The sequence below is a fragment of the Plasmodium berghei genome, assembly GCF_900002375.2.
Source record: "Plasmodium berghei ANKA genome assembly, chromosome: 12".
NCBI classification, from domain to species: Eukaryota; Apicomplexa; class Aconoidasida; order Haemosporida; family Plasmodiidae; genus Plasmodium; species Plasmodium berghei.
Window position 1 is genome coordinate 71754 of NC_036170.2, and position 24665 is coordinate 96418.

Consider the following 24665-nt stretch of genomic DNA (forward strand, 5'->3'; position numbering starts at 1 on the left):
TTTTTGATACTATTACATATCCCTAGGCTAACATTTATTACTCATTTTAAACATATATACTCCTATTTAAAAAACTTATATTTGTGTTTAATAAAAAAAATATAATGTGTACAAATTATATCCTATTAAAGCAGTTAAGAGTTGATCTACCAAAAGCAGCAAAAATAGTATTTTATTGTATTCCTTCTTAAATGCAATAAAGAAATTCCCATTTTTTTGTATTCATTTTTCCCTTAGTATGAGTACTAAGAAATTTAAATAATTTTATCTTTTCTTACTTTTAGTCTTTTTTTATTGCCATTAATTTCTTTTATTAATATTTATAATTAATTTTGTTCATTAAATAAAACATTATATTAAGGTTCGTTACAAACTTTTTATATTATTTTTAATGCCTATATTTAGTGAATGTTCACATAATTTACACATTTATGTAATATATATATATGTATGTAACGAGTATTGTATATTTGTTTACCATATTTTTAATTCTTTAAAATATTTTATAAAAATATATACACATTTATTCCCTAAAATACACATGCCATTTACAGATATACCATTATATCAAGTATGTAATTTTTGCTCATGTACTTTTTTCCCTATATATATATATATATCCTCTGAGTCATTAAATGTTTTGTTATAAAAATTGTACATTTATTACGATTTTCGTCTTGATTTTTATTTCTTATAAAGTTAAATAAATCAGAGATTAAAAATTATAAAACAAACAATGAGATATATAAAAATAGCGCTTTAAATAATTTTTATTATCAAAATATAGACCATTTTACACAAAAATTGTAAATTTCCCTCATCCCCATTTTTTTATTTCAAAACATTATTGTCGTCATTACAAACGTTATTATAGTTAATTTATTATTATTTGTTTTTGTATTATTTTTTGGTATGAATCGATTCAACATCTTCCATAGGGTGAAACTTAAAAAACTTAAGGCCTTTATTTATTACTCCTTAATGTATTTTTTTGTTGTAATAAAGTATTACACAAACGTGCGTGTTAATTACAATGATTTATTATGTTTTTTTAACTTGTTTAACAATAATATAATAATCTATGTTTTATGTAAAATCCTCATGAAATCCCATGTAATTTTTTTCACTGTTTTAAACAATTAATTAAGAAAATAAATTAAGTACGAAAATTTCATAATTATTATTTTTCTTATATATTTTGTTTGCAAGGATTAGCACTACATATAAGTATATAAGCTTCCTTGTAAATTCGTTTCATTAGCTAATTCTCCGTCCTACTTATTTATTTTTTATTATTTATTTTTTTTTAATGCACATTATATTTTTACTACTATTGCTAAGCATTATTTATATGCTATCATATTTATTTATATATTTTTTATGTGTTTTTTACACCTTTTTCATCATTTTTTTAATATATATAAATATATTTACATTCGTTGATTTTTTACAAATATAATCCCAAATAATATTTATTCATTCGTCCTTTTTTTTATTTATATTCGTATCTATATAATTTCACATTTTCTTTGTGAATAATCTTTATATGTGTGTTATGCCTGCATATATGTTATTTTTAATGAAATATTTCAAATATACACGTATTTCCTCGCATATTTCGTGTGATTACATAGCGATTTGATTTTCTAATTAAAAGTACTACATGTTAAAAATAAGCCACAAAAATGATTGGTAAATTCATTTCCCAAACATATGACAAAGTAAAAAATAATGCTGACAAAGTCAGGTTACATGTAAGTATTCAAGCAATAAAAGCGAAAGAAATTTTTGGATCTGTAAAGCCAAATACTATTGATGACCTCGAAGTATTATTAAATTTGGAACTTCAACAAATCGATTCCGCAGAAGCGCTAGTAGAAACATATAAAAAATGGATATACAATTTATCTCAATCTGAGGAAAGTGGCTGCATAAGATACTATAAAAATATTAATAGGAATAATGAACAAAATATATCAAATGGAATAAGACAAAATATTAATCGCTCATTTAATAGCAATAGTTCCTTTGAAATAAAAAAAAATAAAGATTCACCTATAGCATCACCTATCGTAAATTTTGATTCACTAAATAGTTACAAAAGCAATAACAGCGAACAAATTAATACACATGATAACAATATCAATACAGTGCAGGTAGAAGGAGCATTTTGCGAAAAAAAAAATAGTATCGAAAATTCAAGTGTTTCATCAAATCCATTACATGATAATTTTAATACTACAACCAGTATTAGTGATACTACAAATAATAAAAGTGATAATGACAATAATAATAATAATAATAATAATAAAACATTAAACACTTGTCAAGAAGAGATTTCTTTAAAAAAAAAAGATTCATTTGAAGAAAACAAAAAACAACACCAAATTGACACAAAACAGCAATACAAAAACAAAAATAATATTAGATCAAACCACTTAAATTCTGAATCAATGACTAGAAATATATATCATGATTGCTATGGATATAATTTCAAAGAAATTTTTTTAAAAAGTAATATATTGGAAAAATCTATTAGTTTAATAATAGAAAAAAGAAAAATACGATTATCATTAGTTGGGCCAATAGAAAAAGACGATTTAGATAACCCACGTACTACTATATTAAATATGTTTAAACATTGCTTAATAGGAAATGAAAAATTGCATAAAAATATTTTATTCATTATATTAACAACAGATCAACTGTTTGATAATCATAAAGAAATATTTTTAGAACTTTTTAGTATACTTAAATATGATTATAAAGATGTATACTTATCTAATATAAGAAAATTGGTGTCATCTGAAATTGTTTCACTAAAAAATAGAATTCAATCCTATGATAATGAATATTCACTTCCTAATAAACTATCGAACATAATTAATAATACCCCCCAAATAAGTGCATCTTATATTGATTTAGATAAATGTACAAAATATTTATATTCAACTGGAAGTTTTGAAAGTTTATCAAATGAACTAGTTTTTGACGATAATAAAAAATCTCAAAAAATACAAGAAAATTTACTACATCAAGATTCTACATCTCGCCAAGAAACTCATACAGACAAAGAAAATCTACATTCCGTTGCGCAAGCCAAACAAAAAGATAAAATAGCACATTCAATAGACCCACAAAAGACAAACCTCAATAACATGACAGAAGAAAATATTGTTCAAAAAGGAAGTACAGACAAAGAAGAAGGATATATTGACACAAAATATGAAAAATCAGAGAAATCTGCATACAAAACAATAGATTCTTTGGATGAGGAAAGAGAACATATCGAAATTAATAAAATACAACAAATAAAAATTTTAGCATCTTCTAAATTATTAGAATTGCACAAAACAATCGAAAATATATTACTCTTATCAACTAAAAACCGAGAAAAACGAAAAGACGATATTAAAATAAAATTAGAAGAATTAAAAAAAATTATGAATGTTTGTAAAAAGGATTGTGAAGTAATTCTTAGCGAAACCGAAGATTCAAAATTACATTTAGAAAATATATATGTCAAAGAATTAAATATAAGAAATGATCATATTAAAAAAGCTCAAGAAAATATAAATAAAATCGAAAATGATATAGATGAATTGACAATAAAAAAAAATGAACTATACAAAGAATATCAAATCATATGTAAAGAAATTAATATGAAAAATAAAGAATTATCAGAACAAATGTCAATATTATCTTTATATAAAAAAGAATTAAATGACACAGAGCACAACTATTTAAATAAGTTATCCAATACTAATAAATCAAAACATATGAATCAAGAAAGAAAATTGTATATATCTAACTTAGATATTATTTCCGATGAAATATTAAAAGAATATGAAACATCAGATCATTTAGATACAGAAAATTTATCCTCAAAATCAAACAAAATTAAAATACCTATTGTGTATGTAGTTACAAAGCACCTAAATTATTTAAAAGACAAATTGTTTCTTTTAGATTTATTGTTAAAATTTTATCTCAATAAAATTAATGAACAATTAAAAAATAAACAAAACTCAGAAATATTATTTCCAGAAAATAAAAACGCTATTCATAATGACCACAATACTGATCGGAGTAAAAAAGAAAGCCTAGAAAATGATAATGTTCAAAATATCAATAATGCCGAAGAAAAGAAGCCGCGGTTTGGTTCTTCTTTACATTATGATGAATACGAAAGAAAAAAAAAAATTATCAAATATAAAAATTCTTATTTTAAAGTTATTGAACAAATTAGTAAAATATGGATTACTATACAAGAATTTTATGATTTAAATAAAGAACAAATTGACCAACAACAAGACGAATTGAAACAATCTGCCCATTTTATTTATAAACAAAGTGATGAAATATATAATTCTATCAAAATATTTATAACGGAAAACAGTTCCCTTATGTCATCTATTTCGTGAAAAAGAGAAGATATATATATAATTATTGTAGATATTTTTTATTTTATATTCTCTATAAATATGCCCAATGTTGCTATTATTTTATATTATATTTGGTAATTATTTATCGTGCTAATTTTTCTTTTTTTATATTATACACACCTTCAAATCACTTTTAGGCGATTTTGCCTTTTTTCTTTTTTTTTGTAAATAATATTTACTCTACATTTTCCGTAACACATATTTTTAGTTTAACGCAAAAATTGTTTTATCTAAAATTCTATGTAGAATAATAAAGCACTTGGAGTTAATAAAATAACGTGTTTTATTTTAATGGTAGATGAAAATAACAAATATTAAAAAGTCCAATGAAAAAAAATAATATATAATAAACTTTCTTTTTATTTAAAATGCCTTTAAAATTAATTAAAATTATTCACTATACCCCCTCCTAAACGAGCTGATATACATTTTTTAAGATGAAAACATTATTGCATTACTTATACATACACATATCTATACATGTATTTTAAATACTCACTATCAAGTGTATGCGCAATTGTGTAACGCATATATACACACGCGAATGTAAAAATATATATTTTTTTTAACATTTTTATTTGCCCAACTTTTTACATCTCAAGTTTCCATTTCATTTGCAAAATATATTAATTTTTATAGAAAGGAGAGAAAACAAATAATAATAAATTAACGTTAAATTATAAGAAAAAAAATAATAATACACATAAATAAAATATGAAAGTATATAAAAAATAAATATTTTTTTTGTTTATTTTTTCACTTATCTTTTTATTGTGATCTGTTATTCCTTTTCCTTATTCGTGCTAAAAACATCCATAATACATAACATATAAAAAGTAAAATAACGTAGTAAATATAACATTAAAAAGGCAATGAGATATTATTATAAAAACGAGAAATAAATATAATAAAAATAAGTTTTTTCTCAACAAATACCACATAATTCCAAATACTGAAGGGTTTACATAGTATTCACACTTAATTTCATATTAACAAAAAATATCAATCGAAATAATCATTCTCTAGCATCCCGAATCAAAATATAGTAAAATAATAAATATGCTCCAAATGGCATTTTAATACGTTGAAAAGCGTACACCATTTATAATATGAAAAAGACGAATAAAACAGGAAATTTATCTTTAAAAAATAATAATGATAACTCTTTAAATAAATGCCCCAATTATTTTAATATAAATAAAATTAAAGAATTATATAATTTCCAAAATGATGACTATGAAAAAATTTTTAATATCTCCGGAAAAAACACACTTGGGACAAGAAAAAGAGATAAACTCGGTGAAAGAAATGATATATTATTATCAAAAAGTGGAAATAATATGATAATGCAAAATAAAAAATTAAATGATGCTACAAAATCTGCTAGAATTACAAAAGGGAATCGAGCAAACTCATCTGAAAACATTACAAATGAATTTCCTCACTCTAATGAATTACACACATCTATGTCACAACAGGTATTTACTAATTTCAACTCCTCAAAAATTAAAAAAATCCAAAGTAGCAAAGAAAATAATTCACAAACAGTTCATAAAAATAAAAAAATTAAACTAAACAATGTTTATGATGAATCATACTTTTTTAATAATTTTTTGGACAAAACACCAACGAAAAACATGACCAATAATAATATAGATACACATGATCAAGCTTATATAAAAAGAAGTAGTAAAAAAAATATACAAAGAAATAAAAGCAATGACTCAGCTACTAATCCTAACAATCTATTAAACAAATATGATTTCATTCGATATATATGTTCTCCTACTAAAATTGCATGCAATGATAATAATGAAAAAAATAAATATAATATATCGAATAAACAAAAAGATATAACTGATTTACAAAAAATACAATATTATAATAAAAAACGCAAAATAACACACACTGAAATTATCACTAATTCTGATTCTAATGCTCAAATTATTAATCATAATAATAAAAACCAAAACACACTTTATTATTATATTCAAACTGAAAATAATATACCAAATAAATTACCAGATCCAACAAAGGGCTATATTAAATATAAAAATCATATGCCTATAAATTTCCCTATTGATATCCAGAAAAATTCAGCTGACGAAATTAACACAGATGTAGAATCAAAAACACCTTCAAAAAAATATAGCAATACATATCAAGATGATTTTCAGGATAGTAATAAGAGAACACCAATAGATCTAAACAGTACAGAATCCATAAATAGGCTAAAAAAAAATTTTTTTATAAACAGTAAAAAAATTTTTATAAATGATTTCAAAAAAGACGATACAAAGGATAAAGCAAAAAATTTCGATATGAACAAAAATGAATCCGAAAAAAAAAATATATATTATAATTTAGGTAATTATGAGAATGATAAAAATGTCAAACAATCCCAACCTATTCATGATTTCAATAATTTAGAAGGAATTGATTATAATAGTGAAAATTTCAAATATGCTGGAAAAGACGATAATTCAACTTTTTATAATAATATAATTAATTCAGACAACAATGAGCAAGATTGTGATGACAATAATCATGATGAGCAATATTATTTTTGTTATTTTAACAAATTTAAAGAAAATAAGAAAAAAGGTTATAATATTTCAAAATCTTTATATAGTTATTTAGATCTCCCCTATAATTGTTCTAAATATGAAATCAAAAAAGCTTATAAAGACAAAATAAAAATTCATCATCCTGACAAAGGAGGAGATATTAAACAATTCTTAGAAATAAAATTGTCTTATGATATTTTAATTGATGAAAAAAAAAGAAAAATGTATGATAAATATGGAAACACTATACTTGAATTATTAATGAGTGAAAACTTTAACGACTATAATATATCATCAGATGAAAAAAATTACGAGACAGAAAAAGAAGATGAAGAAAATGAAGAAAATGAAGAAAAAGGAGAAGATATTGATGACGAATCTTTAAGAATATACGATTTATTTGTACAAAAATATAACAATGTTTCATATCTTCATAATCGAGGAAGTCTAAAAATTAACAGAAATCAATATAATCAATTTCAAAAATTAGTTTATCATTTTTTTAATAATCAGCAAAACTGTATATTTAAAAATATATTTTATATATATCCTATTTATTCTAAAAATATTCCCCCTTTTGGTAAAAGCGACGCTTATAATAGTAACAATAAAAATAAAAATAAATATACTAACATAAATGATAGTAAAAATTCTACAAATAGTTTCAATGAAATTAATTCTGAATATGATAATGATTATGCAAGTATAAACAAATCTGGTGAATACATCGAATATAATGATAAAGATGATTATACCCAATCAAACGATAGCTTATTCGAAAACTCATCGTATTTAGATATAGGAAAAGAAATTACAATTAATGATATAATAAAGAAAAAAAAACGTATTAACATATTTGAAGAATTAAATTTGCATTTTAATAAATTTTACAATGATTCTATAATTCAAAAAATAAATAATTCTGAAAAATTTATAAATACCTCTCAAAATTTACATCATAAAATACCACACCCTCATACAAATAAACCTCTTGAAACACAAAATAACGATACTACTACTTTTGTGAAAGACAATATTTCAAAAGCTGTAAACTATACACAATTTCCACATAATGACAATACGTACAATCCTAACGATTGTTATGAAAATAAATACAACTTTTTTAAAGATATACAAGTATCTCCAATTAAGTACAAAATTATTAACGAAAGCACTGATAAGGATGTTGATTTTTTTTATAAATGGTTTGATTTTTTTTTTAAAAATGATATAGATAAGCCACCCCCAAATGATCAGAACATTCAGGAAATTCAAAAAGAAAACGAATTATCAAAAATGAAAGAAACCAAAAAACAAGAAAAAGAACAATATAATCTATATTATGAAGAAGGCAAAAATATCCCACTTTCGAACAAATGTCTAGTACAAAATTTAAATTATAAAAATAAAGAAAATCAAAATGATAATACATTCCCACAAAGAAATATATACACAGATCAAACCTCATTATCCTCGAAAAATAAGGCAAATAAAACAAATAAAACAAACGATTTTAACACACAAAAAGAAGCTATAGCATTTCAAAATAATAATATATACAATATGAACAACGCTCATATAAATAAACCTACAGAATATACCCCTTTTAAAAGTAATCCTAATATGTTCCAATTTTTTAGTCAAAATATTCAATTTTCTCCAGACACTTACAAATATGAATATCCTTATAGTCATTCATATAGCATTAATAAATGTGATAGTAGCAAGCATTCAACTTCGAATAAAGAAAATATAAATCCATATTCTTACAATAACAATTTCCCAGTAAATTCATGCTACCAATATATGTCTGATTGCAAAAATGAAATTTTACAAAAATCATTTTTTTATAGTAATCCTTGTTACAATAATATGCACTCAAATGTATCATCGCCTAATTTATATACTCCAATAAAAATCTATGATAAAAAAAACACACAAAATTCTGATAATATCCCCATTGCATATAGTTGTGAAAAAACAAAAGATGATATATTGATAAACATTGAAGAAAAATATGGTTTCAATTTACTCAAAAAAAATGAACAAAAGATTAAAGACATAACATATGATTTTAATTATATTTATATAGGACATAATGTTAAAAAAAAAAAAAAATTTCTTCTATTTATAAAAGAAGAAAGCATAAAAAATTTTCTAAAAATAAAATTATTGATTCATAAAATAAAAAACAAGTCAAATTTAAAGCACATATCGTTATTTCAAAAGGAAATTGATAAAATTATTAAAAATATAGAATATATATTATTATTCGTAACATGTAAAGACGAACTAATACCTTTAACCGATTTCTATTTGTTGGATAAAAATGGATATTCAAAGGAACATTATTGTATACCTTTACACATAAAAAAAAATAGCATAATATTAAGGCCAACTTATTTTCATTTAAAATGGGTTATATATACTCTACAATCATTTATCCTTTTTAATTTGTTTTTTCAAAAAATTAATAAATATATGTGCTCCTTCCCATTTTTTAATTATAAATATAACTATTTTAAAAATTTTATCATATCTGAGCAACAAACAGAGAAAGATGGTATTTCAAACACATATATTTTCTTTCATAATTATATTATCAAAAATAAACATAAATATATCAAATATTTCCCACACAAACTAAATTTATATCTTAAAAAATTGGAACCCATAACTCCACCAAATGGAAAATATATACAAATTAATTTATCTCCCCTTTTTGTGTTGACACCTTATAAAAATTTTGATCTAACCGAGTATTGAGACGACAAAAAGAATTAAGACATATATTATCAAAACCAAAATAAATATACCAGAGAATAATTCATATGCATGCTAGCATCATTAAAAATATTCGAATTATTTATTCGCTGAACTTATATTTTAAAGCGAGTATCAGCTTTTGTATGCTTTATGCAAAAAAATCGAATAAATAATAACATGTGTTTCCCTAATATAGTAGACCAATATTTACAACCCCTTTAGCAAATAGAAACAATAATAAATATTCCCTATATTATGATTAACACTAAATATTAATAATTCATGAACAGTATATATTAATGTTGCCGCCTTTTTATAATCATATTTGTTTTACATGTAGTAAAATATGCACCTTTAGCTAATATTGTTTCTAACAATTTTTTTAAGCATTTTATTATTTCATTTTTCTCTATATACTTCTATTCCCCTGTTTATTAATAACATTGTTTATGTAGATTTATCATATTTTATTATCTCCTAATATATGTTATACTGTAAATTTACTTGTATCCCCACGTTTGTATTCAATACATTGTATTTTTATGCTTTCCATATGTTTGTATAAATATATACATACATATATATAACCGAAAACGCAAAAACTTTCATTTTTATATTTTTTTTAATTTGAAATTCTTAGATATTTCTTTCTGATTCCATAAATATTAATATGCGTATATTCCAATTAGTCTCATATATTTTATGCATACAAAATAAAAAACTTCAATGTTAATTTTTATTATTTTTTTATTTCAACCTTACTATAATAAAATGCAAACAACTCCACCCGATTTTTACACATTCTGCAGTTATGATATTGTAATTTATTCTTTTATATATATTGTATATGACATTTTTCTTATATGTATCAAACTATCTATCCCCCTTTATACAGAACGATTGCTCATGTAACTTAATTATAAATTGTTTATTATTATATTACCTATTTATTTTATACATAATACATTTCAATAATAAAAAAAAGGAAAAATACTATATACACAAGATTTCTTCAAAGTTAAATTTACAAAAAAAACAAAATGTAACACATATTTTTCCCATATGCCGAAAATATGGGTATGCATTCAATTAATAAAAATACTAGACGAAATGCATTTTTTTCACGTATTTATATTTTCATACAAATATAACATATAAGAATATCCATCAATTGCAGAATAATATAAACAAAAATTAAAAAAAAAATAATATACATATCCTGCAAAAAACATATAACAAATATCAAATAAAATAAAAACAATTAATAAACAAAAAAATAATATATATATTATATACATAGCCATAAAATTAATAATTATAAAAAATATATTAATAAAATAATTAATGTTATAAAATATAAATCACCAAAAGTATAAATATAGAATAATATATTAATGCGTTAGTACAACAAATATGCAATAAGCGTGTATATATATAAATACATGCCCCACATTTGATCATATGAAACTTTTAAACAAAATAAACAAATATTCAAAAAATAATATAAATATATAATGAAAAATAAAAATAATTCTTTATTTTAGCATATAAAAATATAAAATAAAATTAACTTATTGATATCTGTTAAAAAAAATGAGTCAATTGAATAATAAAATTTTAAAGGTTAAAATCGAGGGTGTTAAAAGTGGCGATCTGGATTTATTTAAAAGTTTATTAATACCATTTGATGCTACATTCGAAGAGTGCAATCCAGAAGAGTAAGTATAAATTTATATATGCATTATATATGTATATTTTTGTCAGTCTATATTTTATACACATCGCAATATTATATTTTTTTTTAAATCATATATGTCCACTTTTGCTATTTCATTTATTTCTTTTCTAGGGAATCGATTATAGTTCAATTTAAAAAGGCCATTGAAAAACAACATTTAGATGTTTTAGGAAACTACAATATTAAACCAATGTAAGTAAATGCATATAATGTACCCATGTTTAAAGAAATGTTAATTTCCTTATTTACGTCTGATATCATTATGTAAATATTTAAAAAAAAACATTAAAATTTTAAATATTATAAATTAATCCATAATTTTCTCTTTATAGAACATTTGAGAGCAATGAAGATAATAATCAGGTATAATATATGCATCCATAATCATATATGTTATCTTTATTATTATTTATATGAACAAATATATGATTATATTTTTTCCCTTTGTCATTTTAGCAACTAAGAAAAAGAAAATCGAATCTAATATGCGACAGAATAATTGTTGATGATCATGATATTATTAAATTTTTTATGAAAACTACGTAAGATACATTCATAATATATTTGTATATGATGCGCTAAGTCTTTTCTCAATATATATCACATATTTAAAATACATTCATATATACAATATGCAATTATATATCAATATTTTTTTGAATCGTTAATAATTTTTATTATTCTCATTTATTTATTTTTTTTTAGGATTATTATTCCAGTTATATTTGTGCTGTTGAGTTTGTTAGTATTATTTTCCATTTTTTAAGAACATCAAAAACAATTTCCACAATCTAATTATATATATTCTATTTAGTTACTATTTATTATATTTATTTATTTATTTATTTATTTATTTATTTATTTATTAATATATTATAATATCTCTAATTATATATTTGTTTTTTTTGTGGAAAAGAGTGATTTTGCATGTTGCCAATTAGGAATAAAAAATAAGAGGCACTTGCTGCCTTTCTCTTATGTTTATTGTTTTCTTTCGATTTTATTAAATTGTTTTAACTAATTAATTATTGTTATTTTTTATTATATTCAAAATTACTATCAAAAAAATATAACTCATAATTTTCCATTCCAATGTGGCATTAAAACTTTGTATTAAACTGAATTGATACAGTATTGTTATTAAAAGAACAATGTAATATATTAGCAAAGTAAAAACTTCAAAATTGACTAATTATAGTAAAATATTTTTGCTTCGAAACATGTTTATCCCTTCAAATTATGAAATATAAGTTAAATGAACATTTATATTTGCCGTTTTGGCTATATTATTACATATAGAATATATATCCACAAAATTAATTTATATTATTTATTATTATTTTTTAATAAATGCCATATCACTTTTGACTAAACCATTTCAATGGTTTTGAAGTATCTTACATTTTTTCACAATATTTGTTGGGAAATGTATTATTATCAACATTAATATATGTTTTATATTTTTATATAGAAAATTACGTATCATAGAATTATATATATTCATTTATGGTAAAGGCCAAAATTAAGGAGAATAAATTGGAAAATATAATTACCCTTCATTACTATTTTCACTATATTCTATATATAAGTACATTGAATATAAAACGAAATTTATAAAATTATTTTGCAACAAATAATGAATAATATTAAAATATATACAGTGAAAACTAAGTATATTATTCTCCTAGATTTACCTTTTTTATATATAATAATATTAAAGGAAATTCTCGAAAATTAATTGTCTAACATGTTTTTACATACACACTGATTTATAATTTTTTTTTGAGGAATATCTTAGTATGTATAGAATTTTTTTTTGTTTTTTAATATAAGTTATATTTTATTTATTACATGTTTTTTAATTTATTTATTTATTTATCTATCATAGTTTATATTTTATAATGTTATTTTATTAATAACATTTTTTCAAAACAAGTTGGTGCACTATTTTACACACGCATTTTTTTCCAATTTTTTTCCTTCCACACATTGTATATATAATTGCAATTAAATAAATCTCCGCCAAATGCTTCCAAATATTAAAAATTACATATACCGTAATCTACAATTATTTTTTTCTTCAATTTTCTGTGTTATTTCGAAGATGACTATATATTTATTTCCATATGTTTATATATTTACCTATATATATGTGTAATATATTTGTCGTTGGTAATTTTGTATTACTCTTTTTCGTATAATTAATATATAACTATCTTCGACTTTCAAATAATTTAAAAAGAGAAAAAAAAACAATTTTTCCATTTAATCTTTCAGTTTATTATGAATTCATTTTTCATCACTTAGGAAAGTTTAGTTTTTAATTTACAAATTTTATTAATTTTTTAGTAAGCCATTACTGGCTTATGCTGCTATTACTTATCATTTACTTATATATTTATTTAGTTTTTGATTAATATTTTAATCTTTAATAGCCTATAAAAATGTGTTATGCTTTAAAAATTCATTATATAAAATGTGCATATTGTTTTTCGTGTTATTGTATTATTACTCCCATTTACAAATATGTAAGACTTTTTCATTTAACATAAATTTTTTATAATTCTTAATATTAAAATTATTAATTTTATTTAATATTTTTTTTGCATTTTCATTTTTATATTTGTTCTAAACAAATAGATACATTTTTGTATGCCCACATGTTTATCTCTTTCAAATATGCAATTCTTTAAAATGAATTTTTTAATTTTATTATTATAACACATACTTTAAACTTTGCATTTTTTTTTATTTGGTATATCCTTTTGTATGTATTCACATAATAATGCCAATGCTTATATACACTCAGATATATCAATTTTTTCGTGGTTTTAGCCATAAGACAAATTAAATAATACATTTTAGAGAAATTATATATAGTAGCTATGCGAAAATAAATCAACAAAATACAAATCTACAATCAGAAGAAGCATAATAAAATAATTTTTATTTTCGTTCTTTTGTACGCTTCTCAAAAAATGGAAAACCACAGTGCGCATTCGATAGATATAAAGTCAGAAGACTTTGTTGTTTTAATAGCATTGCAAAGCTTACAAACATTTATAGTAACTGGATATGCAGCTATTGATAGTAAAAAGTTAATTTGGGATTTTAAATATTTATGGACAGTACTTCTTGGAACAATATTATTTATATCTTCATTAATCAGTTTTGTTATAATTAGAACATTTGTATATTCAAAAAATAGTATAGGAAAATATATATTAGAATTATTATTCTTTTTTAGTATAATAATTACTTGCATATTATCAATCATATTTGATTCTTTTAAAATCTCAAATATGCAATTATTATTTTTTGCATTTTCACTAACTGGATATTCTTATTATAATTTAATAACATTATTATTTTTTAGTGTATTATCGGGTATATTAATTCAATACAACATAGCTATAAGTGGATATATGCTAAATGCTAAATATTTACTTTTCAGTGATATAATCTCATACACTTTACAAATAATAGGTGGGCATGCATTGTATTTTCGTATGTATAAATTATGTAACTTGATTGTTATGTCAAAAAAAAACCCTTGTAAATATGTAGTAATATCAAAAGAAGTTAAAAATTTAGAAGAACAAATATTTAAAAAATTAATTAAATCATATATTTGTATTAATTCAAAAACATATTCAGATACTTCAAGCGTAAATAATAATAGCAACAATGAGCATAAATCCATAAGAGATGGTTTTCTTGATCTCAAATTTAAATCTCTAAATGTGCATAGAGACAGTAAATATATGAGAAAATACAAATTATTAAACAGTGCAACTGAATTCAATCATACTGATAGTTTTTCAAAATATTATAATACAACACATTCTAAATTATATCATAATCCTATATCAAAAAACTCCAATCTATTTCCACTAAAAAATTATTCAAATACAAAACAATCAAATATAGAAAATCATGAATTGGCAATCCAAATTAAAGAATCTAGTACTGACGAAAATTTATCACAACATAAAGATAAACACTCATTAGAATCTTTGACAAACCATCATTCAGCCATTAATATACCTGATAAAAACACTCGAGTTGGAGTTCATTTTTCCAATTTTGCGAAAAAAATAGCTAAAAAATCTGATCATAGGCAACATGAATTAATTGCCTCAATTGGAAAAAGTATCAAAAGAGATGCAAAACAAACAAAAAGCAAATTAAGACATGAAAATATTAAGCATAATAAAGGTAATAAAAAAAATTCAAGTAAAGAAATATACATAGGAATAAGTTCTGATAATTCATGCAACTCTAACTATGACACACAAAATGAATATGAAAATACACATCCCGCTAAGAAAAAATACAATCAAATTATTAACAAAAATAAACCACATAATATATATCCATATAATGAAAAAGTGGTATATCAAGATTCTGTTAAAGCTTGTACAAAGATTCCCATACATGAATATAAAACAGAAATGTCTAAAAATAAAATAAATCATATTCAAAATTATAATTGCAATATTTTATCATGCATTTATTATGAACAAAACAGTACTATGAATAACATTCACATTGCGAATAAAAATGAAAATAATTATATTCATAAAAATTATAAAATATATGATCAACCAAATTCCACAAATAAACCAAGTGATAATAATAATTATGATGATATAACGGCTACTGAACATACTATTAATATATTAAATGATGGATTTCCTGAAAAACCCGAATTAATAGTAAACGAGCAAAACTTATCAAAAGATGGCATATTCCATTATAAAACTAACAAAGGTAGTATATTGAGATACAAAAATAAAAATTATTTTAATGATGATGAATCATATAAATTTAAAAAATCTTTAGACGCTAATAATGATGCCAATTCATATATATATCGATCAATTAGCTGCAACATAAACAACTGTAACAATAATAATAATAATAAAATTACAAAATTCACACACCCATATTGTAACAAAAATAACGAGCTAAACTATATCAATAATCATAGATTTAATTATAAATATGATAAATCTAAAGCATTAAAACAACATCAAATTATGGATAAAATAATAGAACTTGATATATACAATACTGAAGGTTATGTAAAAACATATAATAAAAATGGAATATATTCTATTGCAAAAAAAAAAACAAAAAAAATTTCAGCAAAAAACGGAAAAACATATACTACAATATTTCTTGAAAATACAAAAATTAATTTACTATTTATATATATTCCTAGATTTTTTAAAACTATTTTAGATGTATCAAAAAAAACCTTTCTCAACTTAAAAAAAAAAAAAATATTAATGCAAAATGCTATATGGAAAAATAAAATATTTATACCTGAATCAAATGCAGTTGGTTTATTCAAAAATCCAAACATAGAACAATGGTATTTGTCATGGATGGATGAATTTAACAAAAATATTATTATCAGAACATGCTATATGAATATATATTTAATTATATATATTATGTTATTAGATTTTATTACAGCGTATAAATTATATAATTCTAATATTATACTTAACTCTTTAAAAAGACATAATTTTTTAAAATACTATATCCCAAGATCAATTATCAATATTTTCATATATATTTTTTACATACTTTTTATCTCTAAAATGAAGAAAAGACAATATTGTAATATTAAAAAATATTACAATTCGACATTACTATTATGTCTAGCTAAATTTATTATAACGTCTTTTGATATATATATATCCCTTACCTCTTTAAAATATTTTACATCACCATATTATATATATATGTATATACATATGCTAACTATCCAAACTACTATATTGTTAATAGTTAGATATCCTACACAATATTTTCTATTCTTTATATATATTATTATGTTTATCTCTTTATATTGCTCTTTTGCAATTATCAAATCATTTATGGAATTTAGCTTTATTATCACATGCATATCATTTAATATAATATATTCATATGTATTATGCTCAAGAATAATTGAAACAAACCGAAGGATATTATTCTCAAAATACGAGTTACCATATATATTATACCTGAAGGAAATTGTGCATTGTTTAAGTACTAGCCCTAGTTGGAAATGTAACTAGCCAATATGTGTAAAGTTGTGTATCTTCGATTACCATTTTTTTTTCATAAAAATTATTACTTCTTAAAGAAGTCGATATAATTCGTGATGAATATGTATCCACGTATTGATAATATATAACTATATTGTCTGATATATTCTTTTTTCTCCCCTTTGCACTTTAAAAAATATATTAATATATCTTTTTTGTTCGCTTATAACTTTTTTATACCCGATTTTTTTCGTAATTTTTAAGTTTCATTTTTTTTTCACTTTTTTAATTACGCTCTATACCTGTTTACAAACATATTTTTAAAATTATATTTTTAATTACACAAATATATACCCTATCAATATATTTGTATAAAACTTAAAATTGTTACTTTATTCTATTATAATCTTTGAAATATACATCTCATTCAATTTGAGAAAAGCATATGAATACAATCCATATTGCATGAAAAATCATTCATAAGCGTGTAAGCCTTTATGATTTTTTTATGTTTCATCCTGAACTTTTATTTTGGAAATATGCACATATCTTTGCTAGCTTAAAATGCTTATACGAGCAAATATATTTTTCTTTGTTTTCATAAAATTTGCTTATTGATTTATAGAGTAAATAATAATGTGTACTTATATTAATTTGATATGCTTCCAATATTATACTACTAAACTCATACATGACTATAAAATTAAATGGATATTTTTGTCAAAAATTGAAAACTATTATGCATGATATATACACATTAGTGTATTTAATTCTTTTGGTATTGTAGAAAAATATATATTCCCTGCATTTTAACTTTTTTTTCCAAATTAAATACTTAAAAAAAAGCAAATAAAAAAAAAATATATCAAACTTATTAAATATGGCATTTGTATTCGTTGTAAAAAAATCAAATTATTTTCTTACATATATAATTAAGATTGCATTATGTATGCCCAAAAAACAAATGTAATAATTCATATATTTAAATGGCCCAAAGTGTATATATCCATAATTTTTATATTTTTTTATAATTTGGGATACTATAATATTGTTACTTCATTTTGATATAATATTTTTTCACTTAATTTTTTTTACCTTATTTTTTTCCTCCTTAAAAAATATAAACTTAATACCACTATTTTGAAAAGTACATAATATTTTTTGTATATAAATATATAAATTTATTTAACCTAAAAAATTTTGAATTATTGCATTTGATAAAATAATCGAATACCCAATACTAATGCTTTCCACACTCTTATAAAGGTATACACTTTTTAAAGCGACAATATTATATATATGTTACATTCGAAACCAAAAAGAGGGGTACTGTGTTATATCCCCATAATTGCACATTACATAAATTTAAATAATGTCTCACATTTCATTACATTTATTTCTAGGCAATACATTTCTAATAATATCATATCAATTGGCAACGTTTTAAATAAAATCAAACAAAATGCTATTCGTAAGAATAAAACTGATAAAATAAACTATCTTTTTCAATAAATCAAGTATTATTATATCTTGATAAAAGGGACACAATAATATATGATGCATATTTCTCATAAAAAAACATAGAAACATAATTCCTAATGATATACCATAAATTTATAATATGAATTTCAAATTTCTCTTTTATAACATTTTTTTCACACAGAAAAACTCACATATCCGATATATATCACATGAAATGAAGTCAATTCCCAAACCGGTATCCCTAATAAATCCACAATTCGCTATTAACAATTTGTTATTTCTTTTTATATGCCTATTAATGTAAATGATCTATAAACTTTTTATGTCACCCTTAAAAAAATATTCACACAAATATATATTTAATTATTTTATTATATAGCCTCCAGGAACAGGGGTAGTATTTCATGGGAGATTACAAAAAGTTAAATATGCTATAAATTTTCCAAGTTATATATTTATAATATTTTCGGGATTTATGGGAGCTATGTCAGGAAATTTTTTTTATAAAAAATATATTTTACGAAAAAACCCTCCAAATGTAAGCCATTTATTTGCTTGAAAAGCTAATGCACATATTTACATGTATATATGTATATACTTTTTTTCTTATAGCCATTAAGAGATCCAAATGACTTACCACCTGAAAAACATCCACACACACCCGAAGACGATTAAAACTTTCCATATCCACAGATTTGTATACTAACAATTTCATTAACTATATATTTAATATCCCATAATATTTGTTTTTTTTACAACAATCAAATAATGCTCAAGGAATATGTATATATATTAAATAATCTAAAAACCTTCAATTTGCATTTCCTACTTTAATATATGTATTATATAGTAAGAAATAATGAATGTCTTTTTATAAAATCAATTAAAAAACAATACACAGATAAACATTATCGATTATACTTGTGAGAATTTTTTAAGTATAGCTAATACATTTATACTGACTAATAACCATATTTATTTATACAGGAATATATATAACAATCTTTTAAATGATTTCAGAAAAAACTAAGATCGAAAAGCAAATGGAAAATGCATATGCCTATCCTTTTTAAAAGGCCAGTTTTGTAAATATAAATAACAAAATAATTACATAATTTTTGTGTAATTAAATACGGATAATTCATTTTTTTAATATATATATGTCATATCAATTTTATATTTGATTAAAAATGCATAATTAAACCTCAAAACTACTTAAAGTGCATATTTACATGTTTTTTTATGTTAAATAATATATTATTTTTTTTAACTACACACATATATATATAGTATGTGTGAATTCGCGAATATGTACACCAAACTTTACTTTTTTATGTTAACAAATTTAAAACAAATTAAAACATACACATTAACATTTTCATTATTTTAATTTATATTATAATACAAATATGTAACATTATTAAGCGACAACTTTCTACACACATATATGTGCATACATACATATTTGTGCTTGCATATATAAGTCTTATTTTACTCAGCCTGTTATAGTAATCTATAATTTTATTATATAAAATAATACTATAATGTTGATATTCTCAATTAAGTAAATATTTTTCTCTCAATACCTATGGGAACGATCTACCCTAAAATTCAAATCATAAAAATGTATTTTAGATAGCTATATTGTGTCCCATGCATCCCTCTTAAAATTTTAATACATTTCTTATCGTATTTTTCATTTTAATTTTTATTAATCAGTTTAAAATATAGTTTGATATTCTTTTTATATTGCATATACATGCGTTAATATTAACGAAGCTAAATATATAGCTTTATTTTTGCTTTTCTTCCATCGTTATTTTATATATATCACATAATCATACATTTTTAATATGTTTATATTAAAATAATTTAAATACGTTTTATATATAATGGTTTTTTAAGGTTATTTATAATTATATACATACCTGTTTAGAAACTTGCACGGATACTTAATATCCCAAGTTCTCCAACAAAATGAATAAGCTCATAACTTAAAAAATATAATGGATAAAAATATATACAATCAAATAATATTTAAATAAATAATGATATATTGAATAGCTCGCTTTTTTCCCTTCATATCTTATTTTTTTACCAATGCAAAAATTAACAAAACTCAAATAAATTAAAAATATATATCTAATTATGTACCAAAGTTCCAACATCCCAAAAAATGCCCAAACGTTTTATTATGAAAGCAGCACCTATTCAAATATGTGTGTTATATATATAGTTAGATAAATAAGGCGAACAAAATTAATATAGAGGTATAAAAATACAACTGAATTTAATTCTTACCACTGAAACGATGATTAAAGTTAACTATGTGTTTTATTGTTATGAACGTAATTGAAACAAGCTGAAATGTATTTATATCTTATAGTTTTATTATCCATATTTACAAAAATTAATTACACATTAGTCATTAAACATAAATCGAATATATTCAATCATATACATTTCCTTAATACACATATACCAAGAAAACAATTTAACAATATAATATATTTAACAAAAAAAGAAACTCCTCGTCATGAAATATATAGAAAACGATTTGAAAAAGAAATAAAAAATGCATTACAATCAATAATATATAAAAAAGGAATAAAGTTTAATTACAAATATCATATTGATGAAGATATAATAGAAGGCATAACCATTCATAATGTCCAACTGAGTTCTGATTGTTCTGTGGCTAAAGTTATTATCGAAATAATGGGAGATTCTGTTGATTCAAAACAAGTACATATCATAAATAAAATATTTCCATTTGTATTGTTCTTTTATAAATTATATACAACTTTATCTATATTTATTATTCCTTCTATTATTATCCTATAATAATGATTCTCTTATTATATATATATATTTTTTTTCTCTATAAATGCTCCTTATATTTATATCACATTTTTAGGGATACATATGGATAAAGAAAAATTGCAAACACATTCGTTACAAATTAGCCGAACTTATTAAACACAGGAAAAGAGTTCCCTTTTTAAATTTTGTTTTAAGTAATTTAAGTGAACAAACCCAATTATTTTGTGAAATTGAAAATATAAGGGAATATTATGGCGATATGTTTAAGGACGAATTAAATAACTAAATATTATTTGACAAAGAACATCCACAAGAAAATTAAGCTTAAAACATAAAAAAGAGAAAATACTTGATCATTGAAATTTTTTATCATGTACTTATGTGCATGCATTTACGTCTTCTATTTTTTCATATTTTCACATTTTTTTGTATGTATATTGTTCAAATAAAGCAAATTTTATCACCCTGGAAAATACATAAAAACAACCATACCCTTGTTTTTAGCGACTTAAGTTAATATAATGATAACCCCAACATGAAATAATTACAAAACTGGAGAAATTCTCCAATTTTTTTAAAGTTTTAAATTTATATAAATAAAAAAATATATATTAAAAGTAAATTTATTCTTAATTTGAATATTATTAACAAGTTTTTTAATTAAAAAAATAATAAAATATAATATTAAAAAGTGTGTGCAATTGTGTAATGCGCCAATTTTAGTTTAAACAAAAAACAACACGCTCTTATCAATTTAACAATGAAAAATTAAAAAAAAAATTATTGCCTTTTTGCTATTAATGGATTATTAATATGTACAAATTAAAAAAAATAAGATATTCTTACAAAATATCATCTACCTAAAAATCGATACATGCATCTGTATTACTATATATAAATTTTTACTATCTAATTATTATTTACATAAAAAAAAAATATATCTTCTATAAAAATTAATTTTCATTATAATTATTTAACAAATTTATGCTCCATTTGATACGCATCTTCTTTATTACCATAATATAGGTGTTCTATTCCTTTAATTTTGTAATTTAACAGATTATAGTATAGATTTAAAGCAGCACTATTACTTACTCTTACATGCAAACAAATACTATTTACATTGTATGCTTTATTAATAAATTCATGTGTCTGTGTTATTAAATAATAAGCTAGTTTTTGTTTTCTATACGTTTTTAAAACTGCAACAGACGTTAAATGTCCTTTTTTTTCATCTTCTTCTTCGAGTTTACCTAAAGTGTACCCACAAATTTTTCCCTCATAATCTTCAGCTAATTGGCTTAAAGAAGGCCATGATAAATCATGATAAAAATAATATCTCATGTTATAATTTTCTGGCAAATTAATACTATTACATTCTTGCATTGCAAGCAAATCATATACGTTACTCTTTCTTATTGACAGCATTTTATCATAAAACTCTTTAAATGATCATATATATAATCATGCGCAAATATGTGATCAGTTCGAAAATATTCCACAAATTATTTGCTTATATCAGATTACAAAAAAAACACTTTTGTTTATATTTATATAAATTAAAGGCTTTTCAAAATTGTACTTGTATTTTATGTAGCTTTTTTCCTTATATCAAAATTATTATTTTTCGTATAAAATATGCATATATCCCGTATATCATGCATAATCATATAAATAATAAACAATATATATACTTATCGAGTTTAAAAAAAAAATAAATATACGCCTTTGTAGCATTTCATCATTGGCAATATATTTTTTTTTAATTATAACTTCCCAAAATGACATTCGTTCGACTTGCAATGATATGCAATCCGCTACGCTTCAATATATACAAATATATATATATATATAATACCAGTTTGATTCCTCATAATAGTTTTAATTTTATTTTTTTATCCTTTAATTAAGTATATGTATTTTTTCAGTTTTTATTTCATTTTTTATAATATTTATAAAAATAAGTACGTTATTTTTTTTATTTTCACAGCATTCTCCTAACCCTTCTCATAAGAATTGGACAATATTTATAAAAATATATACCTATATGCATAACCTTATAAATTATAAAAAGTATATTTTTACATTCATGAAAATAAATAAATTTTCAAACAAAAAAAAATTATTAGGTTCTCTCCAAAGTTGTAAATAACCATTATGAAAATAGTGTAATGCGTGCAAATATATGAATAAGTATATAAAACTATAAAAATTTTGATATTCTGATATTATTATTTGAATTCTTTAATCTATCATAATTCTAATAATGAAAATCCACGAAAGACAAATATCACCTACTATTTACTGAATGGTCGTCCGGTGTTATTAAATATATCAGATAATATGAATAGGAATAAAATATATATATACATTTTTATATATGCATATCAAAAGTCTGAATAAATAAAAAAAAATAAAATAATTTTTATTCCCCATATAAATAGTAATATTCCTTGAGAAATACTTACATAATATATTTTTCCCGAGTCTAAGTATTTATATAAGAACATAAATATGATCTGATCCTATATATGGATATTAACACAAAAAAAATTGTCTAAAAAATTCCATAAAATTTAATCATATCAAGTTTCTTTTTTTCTTAATTTTTGTGAAAAAATAAAAATTAAATTTCATAAAATATAAACAAAACTGGCGTAATTTAATAAATAAATGAATAAATATATATATATAGCAAAATAATATGAATCAAGTTTTACAACCATTGAATAAAACCTTAGACAATCATACAAAATAAATAAAAATTGGTATGACAAAAAATTAGTAAAAACTTAAAAAT

General features: G+C 21.7%; 7 protein-coding genes across 7 annotated transcripts; 6 read left to right on the forward strand and 1 right to left on the reverse strand.

The window, feature by feature from the left end:
• Nucleotides 1–1685: 1685 nt before the first annotated feature.
• Nucleotides 1686–4424, forward strand: PBANKA_1201100 (conserved Plasmodium protein, unknown function; the record flags this gene model as incomplete). The annotated part of the gene is made up of 1 exon (XM_034566053.1): nucleotides 1686–4424. One exon carries the CDS (start codon nucleotides 1686–1688, stop codon nucleotides 4422–4424), a length of 2739 nt encoding a protein of 912 aa, XP_034422688.1.
• A 1130-nt stretch (nucleotides 4425–5554) lies between these two features.
• PBANKA_1201200 (DnaJ protein, putative) lies at nucleotides 5555–9778 on the forward strand (the record flags this gene model as incomplete). Its single annotated transcript, XM_034566054.1, has 1 exon — nucleotides 5555–9778. The coding sequence occupies one exon, from the start codon at nucleotides 5555–5557 to the stop codon at nucleotides 9776–9778; it is 4224 nt and encodes a 1407-aa protein (XP_034422689.1).
• Nucleotides 9779–11371: 1593 nt separating this feature from the next.
• Nucleotides 11372–12282, forward strand: PBANKA_1201300 (conserved Plasmodium protein, unknown function; the record flags this gene model as incomplete). The annotated part of the gene is made up of 5 exons (XM_034566055.1): nucleotides 11372–11496; nucleotides 11628–11708; nucleotides 11849–11879; nucleotides 11973–12058; nucleotides 12222–12282. 5 exons carry the CDS (start codon nucleotides 11372–11374, stop codon nucleotides 12280–12282), a joined length of 384 nt encoding a protein of 127 aa, XP_034422690.1.
• Nucleotides 12283–14494: 2212 nt separating this feature from the next.
• On the forward strand, nucleotides 14495–17590 carry PBANKA_1201400 (conserved protein, unknown function; the record flags this gene model as incomplete). The annotated part of the gene is made up of 1 exon (XM_034566056.1): nucleotides 14495–17590. One exon carries the CDS (start codon nucleotides 14495–14497, stop codon nucleotides 17588–17590), a length of 3096 nt encoding a protein of 1031 aa, XP_034422691.1.
• A 1432-nt stretch (nucleotides 17591–19022) lies between these two features.
• Nucleotides 19023–19717, forward strand: PBANKA_1201500 (conserved protein, unknown function; the record flags this gene model as incomplete). Its single annotated transcript, XM_034566057.1, has 4 exons — nucleotides 19023–19031; nucleotides 19224–19277; nucleotides 19422–19580; nucleotides 19655–19717. The coding sequence occupies 4 exons, from the start codon at nucleotides 19023–19025 to the stop codon at nucleotides 19715–19717; spliced, it is 285 nt and encodes a 94-aa protein (XP_034422692.1).
• A 1692-nt stretch (nucleotides 19718–21409) lies between these two features.
• PBANKA_1201600 (ribosome-binding factor A, putative) lies at nucleotides 21410–22151 on the forward strand (the record flags this gene model as incomplete). The annotated part of the gene is made up of 2 exons (XM_034566058.1): nucleotides 21410–21787; nucleotides 21960–22151. The coding sequence occupies 2 exons, from the start codon at nucleotides 21410–21412 to the stop codon at nucleotides 22149–22151; spliced, it is 570 nt and encodes a 189-aa protein (XP_034422693.1).
• A 683-nt stretch (nucleotides 22152–22834) lies between these two features.
• On the reverse strand, nucleotides 22835–23293 carry PBANKA_1201700 (N-terminal acetyltransferase A complex catalytic subunit ARD1, putative; the record flags this gene model as incomplete). Its single annotated transcript, XM_034566059.1, has 1 exon — nucleotides 22835–23293. One exon carries the CDS (start codon nucleotides 23291–23293, stop codon nucleotides 22835–22837), a length of 459 nt encoding a protein of 152 aa, XP_034422694.1.
• Between the last annotated feature and the right edge of the window lie 1372 nt (nucleotides 23294–24665).